The sequence below is a fragment of the Acanthochromis polyacanthus genome, chromosome 18 (genome assembly GCF_021347895.1).
Source record: "Acanthochromis polyacanthus isolate Apoly-LR-REF ecotype Palm Island chromosome 18, KAUST_Apoly_ChrSc, whole genome shotgun sequence".
NCBI lineage: Eukaryota > Metazoa > Chordata > Actinopteri > Pomacentridae > Acanthochromis > Acanthochromis polyacanthus.
In genome coordinates, this window is record NC_067130.1 from 14,303,840 (window position 1) to 14,329,084 (window position 25,245).

The window sequence follows — 25,245 nt, forward strand, 5'->3', positions numbered from 1 at the left end:
CTCAGATCAAAGTGGTGCATGGGGAGCAGTGCTAACACCTTAGAGCTCAAGGATATACAGTTTGTCTCCTTTCTCATAATTGCAACCCACTGAGGCCCTGAAGACATTAAGCCTGTCAGTCACATCTTCCTGCCGAACAGCGATGATGTTCGCTGCAGAGGGCGAGCTTTGTAGGCTCATGGAGACGAAACAGCTCACCTTTGAAAAGGCACCTCTGGAGGAAAAGGGCTCAAAGTAAGCATCAAAAAAGTCTCAACGAGCCTGGAAAATGTTACGCATGTGGGAGAAAGTCTGAAAGACATGAATTTTTAATGTCAAATGTGAATGCAATGAGATATAATAAATGCGGAGAGAAAACGGGCAGAAGAGGAGAGTAGACAGGCTAATCTTGTTCCCATTTACAGTGAAGAGATGAGGAAAACAGCATTTCTTTCTTTAATGAGCCTGTGGCAGCACTGTTAGTGTATGATCGGTGAGCTTCCAGTTACGATTTCCTCAGCTGCACCTGAATACTACGTGTGGATGCTTTCCTATTTGAAGCATTATCATCCAGCGGTGCATTCAATTCGATGCGTGGATCAAATTATGCTGACTGTGTTGTGGTTACAGGAATTTATATTGAAGAAGAGGTGGAAGAACAAAGATAACCAGCAGAATAAAATACATGTGATGACAGGTAATTTCAGCAGTAAAGTAAGCATTAGTTTCACAATACTTTTCCTTTTCTATTATCCTCTGTGCAAACACCATAGGATCTGATCGTGGTTTTCGGAATATAGTGCAAACAGAAAAAGAACAAAACAAACACAGTTACTTGCGGATGCTTTTCAACTATTCCTCTTTATTATTTTTTTCATCCATGTGCTATTGCTGTTAAGCTCCCTGCAACATGCAATGTTGGGAAAAGCCTCTTTTCGGAGTATAATTTTTTTTTATACCTGCACCTTCACACCCCTGCAACACCTCATCTGCTTAACTCTCGAGTTCATTAATTTTCACTTCTACCCGTCAAAGGTAACCCCGGTACACTTAATTCAACACCATTAACTAAGCTGCAGAATCCCTTTAAATGTAAATTTAAACAGCTACTGCTGTCAGTGGAACAGACAAACATTATCAGTCATTTGCTGATTATTTTTCCACCAGTTATACTGAATATAAGGCATTACATGTTCAGTAAGTATTCATCCCTTAGAAGCAGGAATCAGGACATTTTGGCATATTTGCCCAAAAATTTACCTAAAACTGTTGATCAGATTTAATTTCACCTGCGTTTCACATATATTCAGCTCAACAACACTCTTGTTTTCTATATATTTATACAAGACTGCAACTAACAGCTGTTAGAGAATCAACTGATCTACCATTTTGATGTTAAAGATGTATTAATAATTTAAATAATTGCAAATTTATGTTCTGTTTATCAACTAATTGATCAACAGCTTGTTGTAGCTCTACACTGATGTATGTTAATGAAGTTAAAACAACGGTACCACCGTTCAGGTTAAATTACACATATGTCAAAAGAGAACACTGTCTTTCTCCAGAGTCCTCTGTGATCCAATTATCTTCCTATAGAGTCTCAGGGTTCACAGTAACACAGACTCCCCACTCAGACAGGTGCAATCCAAAGCTTTCATGGCTACTCGCTCGTCCTGTCAATGTTTGAAGAAACACTTTCTTCACCCACTATTTCTTAAAACTACAATACTTTAAAAGTGATGCCACGATCCCTTTTGTTTTCAAAGGACTGCAGCCATTCTACATAAAAAATTGATGAAATACAGAACACAAAATACCTTCACGAACTTTCCCAGCACTATTTTAAGGCCTACAAGTCTGAAAACCCCAAAAAAGAGAGCAAGAAAACACATTCTAAAACTCACTTGTCTCCGGCAGCACAGAAACATTACACACAGCCCCAAATGGTTGTGAAGAAACCAAAACACAGCTACATCTGCTCACCTCTATCCTCACATTTTCCCCTTTTCTGACTTTCTTGTTCTTTTCTTTCCATCATCCCTCCAGGTGCTTTGCAGAAATAGAGGCTTTTCCCAACATCACCAACATTTGCATGTGTCACTCTGAAATCTGCAGAAAATAGGATTTCCACAATAGTTTATACCACAGTGAAGCATCATACAAAATTATGTTTTAAATGACTACTAGCAAAAATAAAATGTGTTCCCTTGTTGTTTCTCAACTCTACGGTAAATTATGTGTGACTTTAACAGTGCAAGAATTGCTACATGTATTCTGCTTAACATTCTAGCCACTAAAAAGTAAATTAGATCATTAATTCCATTACAAAAATACTAAATCTGTCCATTGGCTAATAATTTATACAATAGAGTACTTCTCAGTAACTGGGATATGCTATGTTTGTACTGTGTCACAAGTGGATGAAACAATTAAAGGTCCTGAAATGGAGCCCAGTGCAAACATAGGAGGTCTGACAGTAAGTATTGGATTAAAAGGGGGAACATGTTCCTAACTCCGCTGTGGGACAGCAGGGTCCTCTTGGCTGCTCTCCAGCAGCTCATCCTCCGAGAAACTGATATGGAGGCAGGTATCATTCATAGGAGACGAGAAAGGCAGTGGGTGATCGCAGGTGTCCGAATGTGAGGTGAGGGTGGGGGGTCCGGCAGGATACGACTCGGATGGCAACACTTCCCCTCCCTCCTCCACGGGGCTGTCGCAGCCGCTGGAGGCCGTTAAAAACGTCCCGCGGTCCCCGAACAGGTCGTCGTCGTCACGCAGGGGCGACAGCAGCGACTTGGTCTCGGATCGGACGCCAGAGTCCTCGCTGGCCGAACAGGAGCTGCTCTCGCCGTTGCTGAGGGAGTGGAAATCGGCAGATGACAGGGAGCTGGGGGTGATGTCTGGGAAAGAGAGGCTGCTGCTGCGGCTCGGTGCTGCATCATTAGCGGTGGCCTCTCCAGGCGTGGGCACAGCTATGACCTCTGATCCCGGAGACAATGTCCTGCTCGCCCTCTTGCGGTTCATGGAGGGTGGAGGAGGGTCAAGTTTGGGGATTATCTGTTCACACCTGCCAGGGAGAGAACAGGGGGACCGGTTAGTGAAGTCTCATAAAAACCCCTTCATTGGAATCAGTTTAATTCTTATTTTGCTCATTCATATTCATTCATGTTCCCACGTAGGAGTATAGGAATAAGCCTCGAGCTAGTTTTGCACTCCATCAGGCAAACTATACTCCATTAACCTGAGTGCACAGTGACACAAGCTTTTACTACACAAGACAGTGATTCTCTCTCCCTCTCTGGCTCCCTGCTGTTTCGGCTGTCTAGGAACTTATCTACGTCCCACAGCTCCCCAGTTCAGAAAACAGAGGGACAAGAGAAGAAAGGGAGCCAAAGACAGAGGGAGGGGGGATAAGGAAGCGAGCAAACGGCTCCAGAAATAGCCACATTGCAGTCTCTGATTTTTACCACAGTAAAGCTGTGACATGCACCAGTGCGCACAACCACACACAATTATAGCCATTCTCTTGGAAAATGACTCCTGACACACACCCGATAACAAGCCTCGCTTCCTCCCTGACTCCTCCCACTTGCATGATACCGGCGGCTGCTAACTTCGTTCCCCTGTGAAATCTGGTCCGTGGTTGAATCCTGGTCTGAGTAATGAACTTACGTGACCTAATCATGTATTTACTGTCTCCGCTTCTGCACCAGAGTGATGTTGACAGCTACAGTAATGACAGACTTGTAATGGCGGGGGGGGGGGGGGCTAACAAATGGAGGCAAACAGTAGGGTAAAAGTCAAGTCGATTCCAAAACCACGAAGGGTGTCATTAGTTTTGACTTGCCATTGTTGTGGAGTGGCTCTGGGGATGACACTGTGATTGATTGCTTGGCCCAAAATTTTCGTCCAGAAAAAAACACTTGTGCAGCAAATTCGTGGTCCCCACAGACCGAGGCTTTGATTGATCCCCTGTCTTTTCCTCAAGCAACACCACAACATTGTTTTTTTCTTTTCAGTGAAATGTTGCTAAAACTATCGCATGGACCAATGTGAGATTTGGCACATACATCAAAGCTACCCAGGGGATGAATCCTAATGACTCTGGTGATCCCTTGACTTTTTCTGTACTGTGAAGTTGACATTTGCGGTTTTGAATGAAATGTGTCAACAACTATTGGGCACACTGCCATAAAATCTGGTAGAGACATTCACATTTCCCTCAGGATTAATGACAGCCATCATCAGGTTTGAATTCCAAGTTGTTCAGAACTTTTTTTAAATTGAATATGACCTGATATGACCCAGAATGTAAGAGGAGCACACATAGTTCCCTTTAAAACCAAGCCCAGCCCTTGAATACTCCTATTGTGCTCCTCTGGGGGTAATGGCTTCTTTGTGGCTTCTAAAGACACACAGTACAATTAAAGGTTCATTCTACTGTGGTTTAATGTGCTGTTATTTTTGAATGTGCATGCTGCTGAGTTGTGGATATGCTGGATGAAGGAGCAGGCTGCTTCATTCCTTTTCCCCTCATTATCATACCTTGGACTTAGCACTCCTCTTTTCTGTCACACCCCTCTCCGTCTCACTGCCCTATCTCCCTCTGCTGCCATTTTTACTTTCCATTATTCTTCCTCTCTTTGTACTACAGCATCGTTGTCACCATAATCATCTCTCTCTAGTCTCATTCAGGATACATGCACCTCAGCTGCTGGTGTCCTTTTCTTTCAGCCTTTCCTTTTCCAGTCGAGTTATTTTAAAAATTCTGTCTCACACCGCTATAGAACAAGTTAGAAAAGGTGAGCTGCTGTAAAAGTAGATTCTGATCATGTAATTTCATGATTTCTATCCCTATGTCTGTCATTTCTTTACAATAATATTTGTGATGTAAATTTCAAATATAGACAAAATCTGTCCGTCTTGCTGCTACCTGAATGGAAATGCTTGAAAATCTATGTTTGATTTTGTTCCTCTTTAAGTGCAATGCAATATTTGACATACTAGACTATATGTGCTGCTACAAAATAGTAATTTTACACTGTATGGACCACTAGGTGGAATTTTAAAAACCTCAGACGAGCTAAGCAAGGCTGGGGACTAATCCAATGATTCCAAAATAAAATAACTGAGATAAAATTATTACTGTGCTGCATTCTGCTCTTTAATGATTCTTCAGTTTTGTCTTGTGCTACAAATCCAGCACATCCCTTTTGTCCACAGCAATGTGTTTTTGTTTCCGAAGCCCAAAAGTTCACCAAATGTAGGGTTGTTGACCCTTCAATAGGGAACATCAGACCGGTTAGTTTTACTGCACTGATGATGTGCTGTTGCAAAAGTAAGCCTGCTCAGTACAGGAGGCAGTGCAGATTCAGACATTTGGTGTTCATTCTTGGTTGAAGAGCCAATGGTGTGATCTGAGTGTCTGTAAGTCAGAATCCTGCCTACATGTCACGATACCGTAGCGCTGAAGAAATTCATTCAATCTCAGATAGCTTGGTCCAGTCAGGAAAGCTGCAACCAATGAATATTTTCATGGTAGATTGATCTGCATGTAATTTTCTTCAATAATCTCTTAGTTGTTTGGTCTATAAAATGCCAGAAAACAGTGAAAAATGTCTATCAGTGCTTCCCAATGCCCAAGATGACATCTGCGTTTAAATGTATTTAGAAATCAAAGATATCCATGGACAAGTTGTTTTTGTAGTTAAATAAATGCCTGGTGCTTCCAAAGTCAATGAGGAATTCTGTCAAATAATCACGATCTCGGTATTGGGCAGGATAAGGATGATTTTGTACAGAATCGAGCAGTTCAGGACTCGGGTCAGTCTTTTGACAATGACATGGCACAGGGCTCAAACCTTCCCCGTTAAAAGGGTGTTTTACTTGCCACTGTTGCCTTGGTGCTTGCTCTGGGGGTCAGGCATATGCGTTCTGTAAAGCATCTTGAGACAATTTGACTGTAATTGGCACTATATAAATAAAATTGAATTGCTCATTATACCAGAAAGTTGGACTACATAAGTTCTCAATTTAAAGGAGATTATTAGCAGCTTAACAACACAGACCATTTATGACAGCGCACATATACTTCGAGTTACCACCAAAGAACAGTATCTGAATGCCTGAATCTATTGTATCATTTGATAAGCTACTGGTTTCATTTAATTCCAGCATAGACATTGACATTTGCTTGTACTGCTGTAGGTAATCCATCACTGTGATCAAATTATTGGGTTATCTTGATCAAAGTTAGATTTCTATTTTGTGATAATGTTGTTGGAAAAATATTTTTTTCACGTCCTCTATACTATGCGTTTAATTCAGCTCTGACATCAACTTTATTAATTCCAAAGGGAAGAGAGCAGAAAATTCACATAATCCTTTTTTACGAGACACTTATCTGCTTATTGAATACAATTCTGCTCTGAGCAAACGTAAGTTTTCAATAACTGTATTTAGCTAAAGACTATTATTGTCACTTATTGCTGGCTACACAGTCAAATGAGTTCATACGCTGCTTTTTGACTGGCTGTTGGTCAAACATGCAGCTAAACAGTATGCGAGACCTCTGATGCCGTATGCCTGCGGCCGGGCTCATCCCGTTCTCCATCTGGCAGACGGTCAATTCAGTAAAGTAAAACATGCACGTGACAAAAAAACAGCCACTCACACACTGAAATGTATCGCAAACTACAGTCTAAAGCACTCAGTGTCAGACAGGTACACAAAGATGCGCCTCCCTCCTGCCTCTACCTCTGCTCTGACAGTTTTACTGTTCAGGCTGAACCTCCGTTGACAAGATAACACCAAAACCTTGACAGGAGCGTTTCTTCTGCCCTGGCCAAAGTGCGAGAGATGAAAACAGTCCAGCAAAGTGCGACAAACAGACACAGCTGCCGTGCATAAAACATGTGTGACTCACTGATTAGCCCGATGCTAATGCGGTTCCGCATTAGCAGAACCACATCCGCATGTAAATGGAGGTTATTATGCAGTCATTAGCAGAGAAATCACTGGTGAGACTCGCGCACGAGGCCGCCGACACCCACACTGTGCATCCACCACATGCCCAGTCCCATGCTTGGTGCCACAGACACTGGATCCACATGCTGGTTATCATGAGTAATACTCACATACAGTAGAGGGAGGAGAAGAGGGGCAGAGAGGAGAAGAAGAAGAGGAGGAGGATGAGGAGAGGAAGGAGGGCTTAGGCAGTGGTAGAGAGCTCCCCAGGCTCCCAGGGAGAGGCAGGCTGGTGCAGCAAATGATGAGAAGGGGATGAGGACAGGACGATGGAAGGCATGAGCTGAGGGGTTAGAGGCAGTGGGCTGCTATCTGTTGTTTGTTTGAGTGACACACTGAACTGAGGAATGATTAGAGGAGCAAGAGGATGAGCAGGAGTGGGTCCTCACACCTGTACCAAAGAGAGGCAACAGTTAGACTACACAGGATTAAGGGGCTATGTAAGGGAACAAGACTAGCGAAGTTAAAGGCCACACCAGTGATTTTTTTCTTTTCTACATGTTTTAGCTCATTAAAGTCACTGCGTGTTTGATTTGAACATCTCCAACTGTGACACCCACAGTGGCAGCATCTAAAAAGACACAGTGGCAAACAGAAATGTAGTGACTAATTGGGTGGAGCTGCTGGTTTTGGGAATATTTTTCTCTCCAGTCTGGATTTCTATTTTCTCATAATGATATCCTCAGTGCGACCCACGATAGAAACGGACAGTACAAGTCATTTGAATGGACTAACAATGTTGTGTTGTTTATTCCATCAGATTAGTGAGGAGGTTGGCTCCAAATACGATAATAAAAGTGAGCCATTGGCTGGAGTTGCCATTGAGAAAACGTCAGTTAGAGGTGCAAATTGGAGCAGTGGAGCAAAAATATGTCTAAAACATAAGAGAAATTGCTCAAGAGTTGACCAAAAATGTCTCCTTCTTAAAGCTGCTGTCCGGAGTTTGATTCGCAGCGTCTCCCAAAACACTGGTGGTCCCACCCTCCCTCCCTCTGATTTCGCCCCTTTATTTGTGCACGCGTGGAGTACCTGAGAGGGGTGCCCGGAGTGCTGCAGCATCTTGCCTGTTTTGCTGTTTTCCACTCTTCTACATTTAGTACATTTAGTAAATAATAAAGGAATTACGTTAGAATGCTGTATTGAGTCTAACTTGTCCTAATACCAAAATAACATGAATCTGCTAGGACGAACTAGTAAAGTTTCAATATGTGATTACAGTCGTGTATCCCTCTCGATGACGTTGTTTATCAAACTTAGTGCATTTACGCGTGTACATGTGTTACATTGTTTATTTATTTCTATCTAGAGTTCAGAATTGCATGACTCCTCTGACGAAGAGTATGTCCCAGACGCCCCAACATCTTCCTCCAGAGGTCGGGCATCTAAACGAAGCCGTCAGGCGGGCTATGGAGGCCGTGGTCGGGGAGCGACGCGAGCACCCCGAGCCAAAAAACGTCCTGCAGTCTCTTGGCCTGACAAGCCGTGGGATTGGTAACTTTTCTGGAAGTTGCTGATCTCTGATGCTCTCTCCTCCACAAGCAAAACAAATGTGCGCGCGGTTGCGTAGTGCGTAGCTCGCCCACCTCTGCATGGGCTTGCTTGCTGTGCGCGTAACCGTTGATTGACAGCATGACAAAGCTGAAGCTTGAACTTGATTGGTCGGCAGCGACCGGCGCTTTTTGGAATAACATGGGGGTCTATGAGAGGAAGGCGGAGCTCAGGAATAAATTTTCATATCGCGTTATACTAACTTTATATTATAGTATCGAACTAGACTAACACATTTAAGCTTTGTTAAAAAATGATACATAAATTGAAAACAAACGGAAACTCCGGACAGCAGCTTTAAGCTGTATCTTCTCACAAATGTAATCTTTAGCTTTCACTCGCCGTTAGTGGTTCTTGTCATTAGTGTTGTACCCAAAATTGGACAAACGTCACCCCTTCTTGCTTCCCTTCACACCCACTAAAAGAAAGGCCACCTGGGAGGAAATGTCAACCAAATTTTTTTTTATAGTTGCTACCTAAACTATAAGGAATTATTCTGCAAGCAGCAAAAAACAAAAAACAAAAAAAACAGCAGCATGTCAGTTCTGCAATGTGACTCTTACTGAAATGACGCAGACTTGGTCAGAGATGAAAGAAAAGGAATCTACTTCTGTACAAACATTTTGCAGCTGTCTCTCCTTCTTCCCCTCACCCAAAGAGATGTAGTGAATCTTAGCTGTATGTATTAGCCACATATGTAGATACTGTATTTTTCTCTAGTTTTAGTGGTGCAATGCAAAGGTTTGCATGTGTGTGTGCATGGAGTGTGTGACTAGCACTGGTTTTGTATCGGTTTTGCTCTGCTTTGGTCTTTGTCTCAACTCCTTCAAATCTCGGTTTGGTCTCGACACACTCTGCTCGTGGTACTTGACTTAGTGTCAGTTTAGGAGGTCTCTGTACTTGCAAGTCGACATAAAACGCAAGTGGATGGTACCTCATCCCATTCATTTTTCATACTTGTATTTTCGACTGTAATTTCACACTAATCATTTGTGCCAATGATTTAGCTACAGGAGTTTAATGCATCCAAACTATAGAAGTACAACAGAAGTACCAACCACTCCCATCCATCTGACGTAAGAACAGAGGTGGATTTTAAAAAGTTTCTGCTTTCTACTGAAAGAGACAGTCAGAAACCAGGGACTTCCAGCGCATACTGGGGTGGCTTGCAGAGTCAAACAACTGGAGTGAGAGTCAGCATCTGCAAGTCTGAGAGTATGGTTCATTGCTGAAACTGGTAGTTTGGTCCTGAGGGTTGGGGGTGAACTGCTGCTTCAACCAAAGGAGTTTACATATCTCAGTATCTTGTATGCGAGTGACAGGAAGATGGAGTGTGAAAGGGCCTGATGGATTGGCACTAATGTGTACCTGACCATCATGGTGAAGCAAGAGCTGAGCCAGAAGGCAGTCTGTGTTTCAATCCTCAATATGGTCATTTGCTATGGGAAGTGACAGGCAAAACAGATGGAGGATACAAGCACCCAAAAGGGTTTCCTTTGTGAGGTGGCAGGGGTCAGCCTCAGAGATAGGGTGAGGACTTTGAACAGTAGGAGGGAGCTCAGGGCAGAGTCACCTTTACAAAGTGCAGCCAATAAGGTGGTGCAGGTGTCTGATTAGAATGGCTCATGTGTGCTTTCCTTCAGAGGCTTTCCAGGCACTAACAACAAGAGGGGATTCCAGGGTAGGCCCAGAATTATCTGGAAGGATTACTTATCTTATCTCTCCTAAGAACACCTTGGAATCCCCCCAAGAAAAGCAGGAAAACTTTGCTGGGGAGAGGTACGTTTAGAATGACCTGCTTAAGATGCTGCCACTGCAACCTGATAAGCTTCAGATAATCCAAAGAAAAGGATGAAAGTATGCTTTCTACAATTAATACGACAAAATTGTAATGGGGCTCTTTTGTTAGCTCACTATATAAGGTGTCTTTGGGTTACATGAATTGTGCTTAAAACTGAAATTACTATTATCAAAACCAACTGCTGCCTGAAACGTAAGAGGTAAATCTTCTATTTTTTGGGAAATCTTTAGTAGAGGGTAGTAGAAATGTACAAATCCTCAGGTGTGGTCCTTAAAGGTTTCACTTTTCTAGCACTTGAAATGTGTCAGACTATTCACTGCGTGGAGCAGCTTATTGTGGGGCTAATTAAATGTCACATTAAAATCAATAGAGAGACCAGAGCAACAAAGGCACTTTAGAAGTTAGAACTAATTACCCTGTGGTGTCTGAAGCACAAATGACTCATGAGCACAGCATGTTTATTCACTTCACCATTCAATAAGCAGGAATAATGCAGGCAATGACAAGAATAGAGTGAGCATTTCTTATTTCGCAAGGAACCAGGAGGAGATAAGCTGATCAACAGGTGGAGACAAGTAGAAAGAATCAGCAAAACATCTCTATCTGACTTGGATCTCTCAAAAGAAGTGTTACATCTAAGATTGTTTCGCCTGAAGCCTTCGAGATAGAAAGACACAGACACAAAGCAACTGAAAAAAAGAGCAAGTAGGAGGTTTAAACTGAGAGAGGGGACACTGGGCTTTTGTAAAAGCATCCTGCTTTTGAAAAGACATTAAAACACAACACTCATTTGAGAGAGAGAGAGAGAAAGAGAGAGAGAGAGAGAGAGTTGTCTGTGAGATATCTGTGTGGGATGTTGAAGTGTAGGTGGATGAACGTGAGTCTGCAAAGTGTCTGCAAGATTCTATTAATGGTATTAAAAAGCACAACCCTGCCTGATGAAAGTCCCTGTCAAGCATTATTCTTCCAGGCTGACTTTACTGCTCTCCAGACATCCCATTCAGCCTGACAGTCTAAAAGCACAGATGAATCTCGCAGCAAACTGTCAAAAACGACAACGTCCATCTCCAAACGATGACAAGTAGCACCGTGTAAATCTGGCTGACAGTTCCAGCTCAGCCCAAACGCCTGGAAACACCATCCCCCGATCGCATCCCGACAATTAAATTAGAGGCCGATGAGATCTGCCAGTGCAGCTCTGACAGACAGACCATGATGATAATGATGAAGCGGTGAATCAACCAAAAGGGTAGAGGGGAAGGGAATATCATGAGATAGGTCAGGAAATGTGATTATGCAACATGCGATCCTGTCAGAGAGAGAGTGGAGGAGAATGCAGTCCATAGCATGCCAGGGGAAAACATGACTCACTTGTTAGATACACAGTTTGGTGTTCATATAAGCCACCATGTGTGTCTGTCTTTGCTCTGTGTGGGCATGTTGCAGCTTTTAGTGGAATGGCTCTAGGGATGGCAACCTTTGGTCAGTCCACCGCTTTGGTCTGGACTGAAATATCTCCACATTATCGTATGGATTGACATGACTCTCTGTAGAGACATTCAAGGCCTCCAGAGTCTGCACTGACTTTGCTTGTCCTCTCATTTGGTTCAATGTTGTGTCCACAAGGTATATTTTATAGTTTCTACAACATCCTGTTTTGATCCTACTTTCTGTTTGCTGTGTACAGTGTGACTCATTGCATGGTTGGCTATAGTGTTCAATACAATCCCAACATACCATATGTTGGGATCATAAAGTACCCAGGACAGTTGGCAAGCTGGAGAGAACACGACGATATGTTCTGTCTTGGAAGATAAGGCACGGTTGATTGAACCCTCTGAACCTCAAAAGCCAAAAGGCACACTGTTTGCCTAAAAGTCATATTTAATCAAAATCACTTTATTTTACATGTCAAAAACGAACAACTTCCTCCCACAAAATTCTGTAAAAAACAAAAAAATTCTGCACTCCTCAGCACAACAGAGAAGCCTTGACTGAATCCGCAGAAACCAACTGTCAGATGACAAAAAAATCATGGACTCTGAATAGTTTTGGCTGAACTGCAGGCTGTGTTTACAGAGAGCAGACTATAGATACAAATGAAAAACGTAAGTAGCAAAATACGTTCCGTATCTAAAGTGACCATTTTTTCCAGAGTTGGTACAACCTGTGGGCACTGATTCCAGGTTTGTTCAGTTATAGTAAAATAATGGCATTTCCATAGAGGTGCTGAACTTCATTTGCAGTGAAAAATGAGCCTACAGTGAACAAAAGTGTGTCTGGGGCAAAAGAAAAAGCCCAGAAATTGCCTGGAGTTCAGAAAGCTAAAGATAAAGACAACATTGTCTCCGAAGCATATGTTTCTATACAACTAAACAGTACTTTTATTTAGATTTTGAATGAAACACAAATGCTGATTTGAAGGAAATGCATTTTCTCACTGAAAAATAAGACTGTGATGTGACTTAATAGGAAAAGGTTCCAGTTTCAAAGAGCCAAAAAATCCACATTAAGAGGCAGAAGGGTAGTTTTCTGGCACAAGGACTGTCACCCAGGAGACCAGGGTTAGTGTTTCATGTGGGATCATAATTCTTGGACTGAAGTTTCTTTTGCACTCATTGTTTACTTCCAATTTTCACTCACTGATTAAGTTCATCCACCAAAGCTATGTGGTTAGGCTTGAGAAAATCCTCATGGTTTGGTTGAAACTTTCATAATGATAACTTCATGTTAGAAGGTTGGTTAAGTTTAGACACCAAAACTGTGTGGTTAGGTTTTAGAAAAATATTGTGGCTTTGGTTAAACTATGATCCTTTCACAACAAATCTGAAGCATGGAGAGAAATAACACACTATCTAGTACAGGATTGGTCGGCTGAAAAGCAGTAGAAGTAAAGCTTAACAAACACCAAAGATATGTTAGTGTGGAATGTATTTGTTATATGTCACAGTTCAGTTGTATAGGTGGCCTAGAGACCTATCATGATTAAAACAAACAGTCAAAGACATAGCTGAGTGTTTCCACCTTGAAAGTGCAGTGTGCTGATGACAGTCTCAAAAACAAGGATTCAGACCAGTGGGGAACCAATCCTGTCTACTCAGATAGTGGTTTTCTGTACCATTATTATCTTTTGGCATGGATTTCAAGTGCTAACTTACATGGCTTCTACTCCAATATTACAACTCGCCATTGTGTAGCTTTGCACCATTTCACAGTGTTTGAGCCGAGTCGTGGGTGAGCTGGTGTGTTTGAGCTGCAGCAAGTGGTGGGGAATTTAAGCTTAAAGTTCCATTAAAGCTATTTTAATGCAAAACTGGATTCTTTGAATGGAAAAAAAATGCAAATATGTAACCTTGATACACAGAAATGAGCTTTAAAGCTAGATTGTGCTAGTACTGTGCAGAGATATAACTCAGCTTGACCAGCACTAGACTGATGATGGGGTTCAGCGGAGGAGAAGACGACAGTGGAGTGTCTGTCTGCTAGTGAGGAGAACATCAAATCGGGCCACTCAGGCTGTAAACATTGATCCACTGGGGAAATCCAGAAAACAAAAGCAAATGGAAGCAATAAAATGTGCTATGCGGTGGGGGAGGGTGGGCACAGGAGCCTGACTGCACCAAAGGTAATGCAAAGGAGTTTGGCACAGACGGAAACAAAATAACACAAAGTAGATGAATTTTCCATTTCTCTACTGCTGTTCCCCCCACTATTTTTCCTAGTGTGATTAAAAGTTCTAGTTGAGTTACATAAGCTGCATTACACCGCCAGATTCTAAACAGTGAAAGGTCAGAATTGTTTATTTGCAGAGTTGCTGTCCAGTTTTCAGATCTGCCAGAAATTAATTGTGTTTTTTTTTCCTGTGCTGCTATAACCTGTTTTTTCTTTATTTTTATATGCCATTTGTGAGTAAGCCCAGTGTAAAATTTTATGATAACTATTTACATAAAGATGATGTCACTCAGGAAAGGAGGCAAACAGAAGCCAGTAAAGAAGAACGAGGGCGGTAGAGAAGGAGAATTCACTTTAGTGGCACATTTGTAAGCTCCTGTGTCTTTTGAAGCATTGGAGACAGAAAATAGAACCTCTAATGGGACAGAGAAGCTCAGCAAGAAGAGTGGCTCGTTGTTATATAATTACAAATAAAGGGAAAACGGGGGTTTCAGTCTGGCATGCAACACGCTCCCAGATGAAAACAATATTCAGATGGAAACGTACAGAAACAGGATGCCTCATGTTTTTTTCTTTCTATTATTTTTTCCTCCCTGTCAAAAAACTACATTCTGCCATATGTGGCAGGGTAGAGTTTCATGTTGTGAAGGGATGGGAGTCTGTGCTGTAGAAAACCACAGGATGTGAGCCCGGGTAAGCTGCAGACATAAGCACACACACAATGAAGACATACAAAATCAATACAAAACATCAACAAGCGCGCCAAATACACACTCCACCGTCTAGCCAATTCCAACTCCTTATTCTTCCCCTTTGTCTGTTTTGAAATCAACTTTAATATACTCTCCTTGGAGATTTCGCTGCAGATTGACATTCAGAGAAAAAAGACAGTGAGCGCAGAGACAAATTAAGTGTGAGAATGAGAGCGAAAAGGAGGAGGAGAATGACAGGGACTAAATAGTGTGTCCTGCCTGAGAGCTCCGCTTGATCTTATGCAGTAAATTTGTTTTTAGCATAGCTAGTCTTTGTGATGGCTTTAAGGAGATTAAGAGCTCATTAAAAAGTGATTATATGCTGTGGCTCTGTATATGCTTACAAGGTAAGGGCTTTGTATGTATCACTGAGTTGCATACCAGAGATTTCAGACATGAAATCACAAAAAGGTACAGCAGTGGAAGCAGTGGACGAGGCAAAATGTGCAACACAGCAAGAAATGGAACCTCATGCATTCCTGGAAAGCAGAAAGCATCCATAATAAATTATTCCAAAGAAAATGATCCCATTTATTGTCTTCGCTTCCTCGACATTTAATGGCTTCTCAAAAAAAAAATGAAATCGAAACACTGGGACGGCAGTTAAAGCTGATGGAGTTTCCTTGTTTCTCCTAAATCTCATTCTCGGTCCCAAGCTTCTCTGATTCCTTCTTTCTACCTCAAACCTGATCCTCTCTTTGTTTGTCTAACCCGAACCCTTTTCTCCCTGCATTCTGTAATCCCCTGATTACAGACACACTTTCATTAGCTGGAGGCGGTTTTCTGCTGAGTTGAGCTGTTCTCCACTAATAACACTAAAAGCTACAGGATGTGTATGTCACTGTGCAGGCCTGGGTACCCAAACGCAAACTGACTGGTACTGTGTTATTAGCTTGTATGCACATTAAAGGAGTTCAATATTTTGAGAAACATCCAGAGAGTTACATGGGAAGATTAGTATTCCTGATTTGTGTTCGCTAAGTAAGAAGCTATACAACAGCAGGCATTTAGCGTAGCTTAGCATAAAGACTGGAATAGGTTGTTTTCACATGACGTCACTTCCGTGCTGGGCAGCAGGTGCGAAATACAAACGGAGGGGAACAAGCGAAGTAGTAAGCAAGTCTGTAACCAAGATGCCGATGTTTTGCGTCGTTTACGGCTGCTCAAATCGTTCCAACCGGGAAAGAAGCAAGAGTTTTTACCGAGTACCCAAGGTAGTCATTCATAAAGGGGAAAGTTGTAAGAAGCTCACCGAAAAACGCCAGAAAAAATGGCTACTAAATCTTCGCTTGCGATCTGGAGGAGCAGAGTCAGATAATGCCCGTGTGTGCAGTGACCATTTTGTCCAAGGTAACTTGTTTATTCGCTTATAGTTATCATGTACTTTCCTATGTAGCACTAACATTGGTTTTTTCGTTGCTTTGTTTAAGTTACGTCAGACACACTGCGCTTAATAGCTGTTGCTAACTGCTGATGCTTACATATGCTAAACATGAAATAGTCATAAATAATAAAATAAACACACACCCTGGCGAAAACCAAACGAAGGTCGTTGTTAAGTAGTTTTGAGCCCAGGTCGTGCACACATCCACTAACAAAATAGTCGTAAGATTCCATACTTTTGTACGCTTTCATCTGCTGTTTTGTGTAGAAGGACGTTTGGAACACTAAGTAATTTGCGATGTCAACTGCCTCAACAGCAGGCAAATATCTTAAATCTGTCGAAAACTCCGTCTTCTTGAGAAGGTAGGGATAACATCCGGCATATCTTGTGACTTTTTGCAGGTACCTTTCTTTTGCAATTCCATTTAAAGAGCTGCAATGGACACTTTTCTCTGTCTCTTCCATTGCTGTAGTTTACGTCTTGCCCTCCGTCTGACTCTCGCGCAGTGTCATAATCACGTGACTGAAAACAAGCTATCGGGGGAAACGGTTAGCTTCAGTCTGTCGGAAAGTAACTAAATCTGCCTACCATTACCCCAAAGATCAATACAATTAACATATTATATAGTCTTTGTTTTGTTATGAAAACAAGTGAAAGCGACAATTTGCAGTCATTAGGTGTCGGGTTATTTCTTGGTTGGTCCCAAAAATTTCCTAGAGTCTCCTCCGGTTGCCTGGCAACTGGTCAGAAGTAATCTTGCAGAGTACCTCCTCTGCAAAACAGTGAATTGTTGTTTATACATTTAGTTTATTTATGGATAAAACAGATGAGACATAATGCATTAACTAATGAAGATTTCCATGTGTTGATGAGCTAGCAGCCCACCATTTCCAGTCTTCGTACTAAGCTAAGCTAACTAGTTATGACAGCTGCATATTTATCACACAGACATGAGCTGAAGAAGACTCTGGATGGGAGATAAAGTGTATTCAAGAAACAAAAAGAAAGTAGTAGTAGTTTAAAGGCCATTGCAAAGTTGAAATACCATTGTAACTGTCTGCTACTAGACTCAAAAATACGTGGAACTGGAGCTGTACTAGTGTTGGTGTTTGTGCTGTTTTCGGTCCATTTGCTTTTGCCCCTGCCATGGAAAAGATAGAAGTCATAAAACTGTCAAGCAAATCTGATGCAAACTTGAAACGTTGCAAAAAAAAATGTAAAAACTGAAAATGCAAATTGTTTGCATGAACTGCTTGGGAGTCAGTATAGGGACCTTAAGCTTTGATTGTCACAGTCTGCAGTGCGAAATGAGCAGCCAGTGGCTTGAAGCTTGTTTATACTTGTGCGTGACACTGCAACATATGTGATGCAACTTCTCAGGATTATGGGTCACAATGGCCAGAAAAGAATATTGGTTTGCAAACTTTAAAATCCAAACAGATGTAGTAGAACATTCGGGTATTTGTAGCATATCACATTTGACATACATGTTTAGGGGCTTACTAAATCTTTTGGACTAGTATATAGTGTGGCAGCATGGATACTGGAACAGAGCCCAGTTATTTATCAGCCACCAAAAAACCTCTAAGAAGAAGAAGCAAGCAAAATTTTGACCATCTAGGAGCACAAAATGGAGAGAAATCTTCAGTAACTGTTTAAATTTTCTTTGATGTCAGCTGTTGTTGGTCATGTAATGATGTCTGGAGGTGAAGGAAATGCAAGAAACAGAAACAACCTAGAAGTCATGCAGTCAGACCTTATTCAAAAAAGGTGTTTCCCTCTCCCCTGAAGCACATCAAAAATTACTAAAGAGCCAAAAAACTTTTGAAGTGAGCGTAGAAACTTTTTTTTGTGCAATTGAAGAGTTTTTTTTCAAAGTTTGCTGCTTCCATTGACTTTTTCTCATGTTCATTATACCAAAAGGACCCTTTAACCTTTCCAGTTTTAGCCAACCTTTCAACCAATCAGAATTTGACCTACGGACAGCATCGGTGCAAAGCCATGGCCTCTGCATGGGCTGTATTCCCATAATCCTTCAGTTCACTTTAATACACAGATAGCTACGAAAACCAACGTAGTTCTAGAAATGCATCTTTACACTACACACCCCGAGAGTTTTTGCAGTACCAAACAACATTATTTTCTCTCTGTGCACTAAACATGAGAACAATGGTCTTACTTTTCATCCATGCTGGCAGAGTTTCTCGACGTGAACGGGACAATCTCGTTGCAGGAGTTCTCCTTGTTGTCAGCGGTGCCATTGGCCCTGATGAATGGGTCCAGGTCGTCCACTGACGCCGCTGGTTTGGTGCTGTTCTCCAGGTTGAGCAGGTTGAGGTAGGACTCGGCATAGTCCACCTGTGTGGAGGAGAGGGGTGAGGCTTGGAGAGGCCATGCAGGTGATGAGGAGGTGATGAGCTGGTCCAGGGTGTGACTGTAGTGATTCTTCAGATTTAAGGAGAGAGACCTCACTGATGTAGAAACTGAGCTGCTTGCTGACTCCTGGCCATCTGGAGGAAACAGAAAACACAGAAGACAAATCAACATAATTTCACCAATAAAAACAACACTAACTATAATGAGAAGGATCAACCACAACCAGCATATTGACCACTGCTTCTGTGTGATTTAGTGTCTTTGTAAAGCTCCCCCTAAGTGCTGACTGTCATTACAGAATGGAAAAACTGGAGCAGCGCCAGTCACTGCACTCAGGACACAGATTAGCAAGATTCCTATCAAACAGGCTAACGTGATTAATACAGGCATGGCACATTATTTGTCAGTTTTAAAATTGGCACGCACACACACACACACCTAAAAACACAATCAATATGAAACACATTTGTACATACACACAGCTCTACCCACCAAGTGTGTACTTGTGGTTATTCATTATTTTTCTGGCAAGATTGGCTGTTCTTTCAGCTGCTGCAAACCCAACCTTCCTCAAAAAATTCTCCTTTGGGACAAAATGTGTGCAAATGTACCAAAATAAAGGTTGTTAATACAATCCAAACTCTCACCGAGAACAATGCCTGTGAGTGTGAGATAAGGCTGACAGAATATGTTTTTAAATCCGCTGTGCTCGGTATGATTTACACCAGTAAGGAGATGCTATTGTGTGTTGCAGAGCGGGAGCGTGGTGTGTAACAAAACTGTTGGGTTTGATGCATGGTCCCTCCATTTTAATTGTCAGACCGATATGAAACTGCAATAATCCATTTAAAGTTAAATCTCATCTTGAAGGAATGTCGGACGATTAATCCTTATGACTGTGATTTGATTTCTTCGGGATCAGAATCTGGTCTGCAGTTTGATTTATAGACTATCTGCAAAAAAAGCATCAGCCTCAGTTATAGTCTGTTTTTGCTGCTAATTAGTAAATGTTCATCTAAGTATTTCAGGATCACCTCCCAGAGATGCTAGCGTGCCTTTAAATGTTTGTTTAATTGGTATTTCAATGTGACTGAGTGCATGCAGCTTGTTTTCCACAAACAAGTGGAAAACATAAAACAGAAGCGTGTAACCTTTTAGTTAGATCTGAAATTAGCTCAGTTGCAAGAAAACAGACCCTTTCAAAGCTTACTGGTGACATCTTTCATTTTTTTCTTACAGGCAATCATTAAATTGGTATTTCATCTGCCCTCATCACCCCTGATTTAAAAGCCTCCTCTGATAATATGAGCAACACATTTTCTACATTAAACTAAATCTCACTTCCATCTACGAGAATGCTTTTAACTCCGCACAAGGAGGACAGTGTTTATATCCTCAGCACAGATAAAAGTGCCATGCTAATTTTAAGGTCACACAGGTGACGCTAAGGAAAAAGCAGTTGCATCCACCTGCAGAGAAAAGTTCAGCCCCTGGCAGCTTCTGCCCCATAAAAACACCGCTGACAGTTTGGCAGGTTGGGAGCCAGCGAGGGATCATGGTTTGTGTCGTGACTGCATCATCCACAGGCCAACAGAGGGGTGAGCAACACGAGACTGCAGCACGCAGTGATCCTGAGATGACACGAGTTTGTCTGAGGGATCACGCTGTTCCCACCCGTCACCTCCCCAGTCACTTACTGTGCCCATTAGCTTGAGGCTCCTGTGGCGGCTGTCCTGCCTGCGCTGTTCTGGGGTAGCGGGCCTCCAGCTCTTTCAGCTGCTGCACCAGCAGGGCCAGGTGCTGCAGCAGGTCCCTGTTCTGCAGCAGCAGCTGGTGGACGCGGGCCTGAGCCTCCATGCGGGCAGCCGTCTCTGCCGCCATTTGATCTTTCAACAGCTGCACCTGTAGAGGGAACAAAGATCTCTGACATGGTATACTGTACATGCAAAACAAAGATACATATCCGTCAAAATGTGTGTTTATCCCTCTGAAACCCAAAACCTGTTGGCAGGTTTGGAAGGCAGTGTGTCTTTAAAAAAAAAAAAAAAAAAAAAAGGCACCAAAATGACAAAATTACAGAAACAGCACCAACAAAAAGACACGGTGAACAGTCCTTGAACTACTCATCTATGACATGTTTTTCCATCAGGAAACTTGACTAAATTGAAGCTTAAAATTAAGATATTTAACCTAAATCACTAACTTTACATGTCTCATTTAAAACAAGCTCTGTTCTAACCAGATTCAGTAAGAAAAAAAGAAAAATCTGCCGTCCTTGTCACCACCAAGAAGCCTTTAGTGACTCATCTGCAACCAGCACTCATGTGACAAGAATTCAGGGGCTTTTTGGCTCAACTGGGCTTCATTCCAGGCTGCGTTTACACAGAGCAGATAGAAGAGAAGCACTGAAACAAATTAAAAATGTGTAAAATATCTATAGTCACCATATTTCTGCTAGTGGATACACATGTGTGCACATAGGAAAATGTTGTTCATGATGACTCCAGGTGTTTTCAATTTTTGTAAAAAGAAATAAACAAAGAAATTCAACTTGTGTGGCTTTTGTCCCCCTTTTTATGATGTATGGCGCTATAACTTTATTATGCAGCTCGAAAGACCTTTCTGAGATCTTTCCACTTCTCTTCTTGCCTGTATTGTTTCCATAGAGGTGCATGGCTTTTAATTGCAGTGAAAAATGAGCCCACTGTGAGGAAAAATGTGACACAAGCAAAAAAAAAAAAAAAAAAAAACGGGTAGAAACTACTTGGGGCTCAGAGGGTTAAATAGTTTTTTGTAATACCTCACTCCCTTCTCACATACAAATGAGTTTATAAGCCAGGATTTGTGGGGACAAAATTGGATTCTGTCCATATCCAAATCAAAACTGAAGGTAATGATAGTCTGGCTATTCAGGGGCATCATTAACTGAGTGGTCAATTCCGCAGTAAACTGAATCTGACACGAAATAATGAAGTAAATATGAATTTGCGTTTTTTGACATTATTACTAGGAGGCTTGACAAATCCCCCACATTTAGATGTTTTGTCACAAACATTCGAGCATCTCTAATTGATCACAGGTTTTCTTTTACTTTTACTGCACTTCCTGTCAGTTCATTACTTTGTTAGTGCTGCCCCCTACTGGACAACATCAGTAAGAGACATACAGGAAGAAAACTGGGTGGTCTGAACAAACTCACAGCTGCTATGCAGTGAAGATCAACAAGATACCAATCACCTTTTGTTTGTAGCTAATCTGGGAATTTTTCCTAAACAATACTCCCTGACTCCAAGCAGAATGAAAGTGTATTGTGGGTATTCTGCATCCCGAGGAGACATGGGTGGTAAAAATTCCAATTGTGTGACAACACTGCAGCGAAAATTGTGTGCAATTGTTCAAGTACAGTTGTTACGAAAGAATGCAAGTCTAGCTGAAAAAAAATCATACTAAATTTGACACCATACTTCATTATGAATCTAATAAAACTGAAACTGTGTCATCAATGTCACTAAAAAGCTCAAAAAAGGTCCAATCATTAATACAAAACTGGTTGAATTAAATTCATTCCATAAATCAGGATCTGTCAGGTTCAGCAAAGCTTACTGAAACCAGTGTCTGGTACACAGAAATAAAAGGCTTTTTGCCAAAAACTGATATTAATTACAGAGATATTTTCAGAAAAGGGGAGAAGGAGCACAACAAACCTTATGTGAGATTATTCGTTTTTAGTTCTTTAAAGGGCTGCACAGTGGATCTGTGGTTAGCACTGTCGCCTTGCAGTTAGAAGATTCTTGGTTCATGTCCCGGCCTGGGATCTTTCTGCATGGAGTTTGCATGTTCTCCCTGTGCATGCGTGGGTTTTCTCCAGCTTCCTCCCACAATCCAAAAATAAATTGTCCGTAGGTGTGAATGTGAGTGTGCTTGTTGTGTGTCTATGTGTAGCTCTGATAGACCGGTTACCTGTCCAAGGTGTCCCCTGCCTTCACCTAAATCACCTTGGATAGTCTGCAGCCCCCTGCGACCCTAATGAGGATGGAGCGGTGTATAAATAATGGATGGATGGAATTGTTTTTTAACTAAATTACTATGCGAGTCCCTGCCGCTGATTGGGGTGCCTCTCCTCCCCCTGCTCCTCCCCCAATTCATTGTTCGATTGGACCAACATCAAACCGCTCAACTCCAATCAAGCCACATTGATTATCACTATAAATGTGTTTTAAAGCACTGCCAACCTGTCATTCAGCAGCACCTTGTGTGCATTGAACAATTCACCCACATATCTCTCTGTTTATGAGGATTGTTTGAGAGTTTTCAGTAAGGAGCTTATGTTTAAGTTAAAGCCACGTGTGAAAGTGTCTGACATCAGATACGGATGGCTGTACTTTTGTATTTATGTTTTGGATAGTGTAGGCAAGATAATTTAGATTTGAAGCTTCAATTTAATTACTGCAGCTTTCTGCATTAGTATATTGGTAACTTCTGGTAGAAATCCTCCTTTTGATATATTATTCTTTTATTTTAAAGAATGTCCTTTTGTTCCTTTGATTGATGAAGTTTTATCTAATCTTTTATTGCTTGAGTAACGTCCTCAGCTCTCTGTTCCTCTTTTTGTTTAAACTGTGTTGATTGCCTATTTTAAATAAACCAGTATCAGCTTTTGGTTAAACAGCGTCCAACTGACTGTTATCTCTGTCACTTCCCTTACCCCTGGTGAGTGGGTTGTAACCAAAGCAACACTACTGAGTCGAGATAAGCCAATCAAAGGAAGACAACAAAAAGGACAAAGACTGACAAAGGATGAGCAAATATCAATGTTTGCAACCAACCCTAGTGCCACAGAATCATTCAGATGATTGATAGAAGAATAATTGTATTAACAACAACTATTTGCGACTGAATATTGATTTAGGATGAGAAGATTTACTGCCTTACTTGATTTGCTTTTCATTGCAAATGAATGACCTTTCAGTTTTGGACTCTGAAGCCATGACAGAGCATTTTGTTACAAACTGAAACACGACAATGCCAGAATGACTTCTTGATGTCCTGAATCTGAGCTTAAATTGTCTGTGTAATGCAGCAGTGTTGATCATTATGCGTGTTCAGTAATGTCTACTGCTTGTGCATTGTGTGTAATTGTATGTTTCTTACCTGAGCCACGGCCACCTGTGTGTGCTGCTGTTGCTGCTGCAGCTGCTGCTGGAGGAGCTGCAGGTAGTGCTGTGAGGCCAGCGGAGTGAGAGACGGAGAGCAAGGGCTGCTGGGAGTGACGCCCTGGGATGTCACAGTGTAGACGGACCTTCGATCAAAGTCCTGACAACAGACAAGCATCACATTTCATTGATGGAAATGAAAGAAAATGGTTGAAGGTGAGGGTACAATCCTCTAAAGACACAATGGTTCTCAGTGTTGGCCCTCAGACCCCACTGCCTGTGTTTTATCCCAGCTACATAATAGAAGCTATTTTTAGCCCGTTGGACACCAGATGAATGCAATTAACGAAGCCGTAGGAGAGAAACTTCCCGGTTCTCTGAGTCCCAGGAACCAGAACTGCAACCCACTGATCCGGAGCCCCCCGGAGCCCGATTGTAACTCCTCACTAGAGCCGGAATAATCTCTAAGCTCATTACCATATCATGCACTGTTCCCATCCTCCCTCTGTTGCCCCTGGTTTCCCCTCTCCCCGGATTTTTAGATGATTTTCCAGATGATCTCTGGTAGCACAAGTATTTCCTGGAGAAATAGGCCATTTCCTAAGCAGCTTTTTCACTTCACCCCCTCTCTCAGATAGCAGGGGACGACAGAGCAACTGTATGTTTCTGTGTCAGCATCACCAAGAATAAAAACATTTTGTATCTGTTAGGCAATATGTTTATACAGAACACATGAAATTCATGAATCCATGTCTTGAAATCACCATTTCTTTTACTACTGATCCGCAGAACGACTTTCTTTACCACAGATACACATGATACTGTAACACCTACATCGCACCACTAGAGGGCAAAACAGCACATTGTAAAGTTCAACATGTTTCACTCAAGCCTCTCCGAGTGCATCTTCGTTCAGCTGACACAAAGAAGTAAGAAAAAATAGGATTTTATTTTGCCACTTCTTTTTTTTTAAAGATTCAGACCACCTACTGGTCTATGATTGTTTCTAGTCACAAGCACATCAACCTACCCAACAAACACAATTCAGAACAGTTGCTCTTCCCGTACCAACAGTTCTGATTTCTGCTTCAGTGACTTTTTCAGCAGTTTTGATGTCACATGCCATTAAGACTTAGCAGGATTGTAACCAAAATGTGGGGCCAGTTTCACAAAGCCGGATTCTGTGGCTCAAATGTAACTAATACTCAGACTTTAGTTAATAAAAGAGAGGGTATACTTTGCTTTGTGATCACTAAGTCATAACCAGAACATACCATGACGCAGTGTTTTCTAAAAATGCCTGTGATGAACGCGCTAAGCATCTATGCATTTGAACGAACAGATTTCATCATGGCATATGCAGAGGTGCTAAGTCTGTTTATTAAGGGATTTTTCAGTCTTGCAAATCAGTATTCTTGGTACTCTTGTGGTTATGACTTATTGATCACACAGTAAAGTTCAAGTCTGTCTTCTCTCTCTTCGTGATACATCCATCCAGTTTTTCAAGACCTGCATTTGTGAGGTAACGCTGCTCAGCTAACTTACTGGCAT

General features: G+C 41.8%; 1 protein-coding gene across 2 annotated transcripts in view; it reads right to left on the bottom strand.

The window, feature by feature from the left end:
* Window positions 1–821: 821 nt before the first annotated feature.
* Window positions 822–25,245, bottom strand: part of si:dkey-34e4.1 (carboxyl-terminal PDZ ligand of neuronal nitric oxide synthase protein) — a 69,188-nt gene continuing 44,764 nt past the window's right edge. Inside the window, exons 8-12 of one of the 2 annotated variants that reach the window (XR_007937411.1) lie at window positions 23,693–23,854; window positions 20,239–20,443; window positions 18,345–18,675; window positions 7,119–7,399; window positions 2,927–3,049 (exon numbers count right to left, since the gene is read on the bottom strand). Coding sequence is in view for 1 of the 2 variants with exons in the window: in XM_022219417.2 (XP_022075109.2) it covers window positions 2,491–3,049; window positions 18,345–18,675; window positions 20,239–20,443; window positions 23,693–23,854 (1,257 nt within the window). In the remaining variant the exon portion in view is untranslated. Of the gene's footprint in view, window positions 3,050–7,118; window positions 7,400–18,344; window positions 18,676–20,238; window positions 20,444–23,692; window positions 23,855–25,245 lie in introns of both variants that reach the window. The other variant, XM_022219417.2, reaches the window with a different exon arrangement.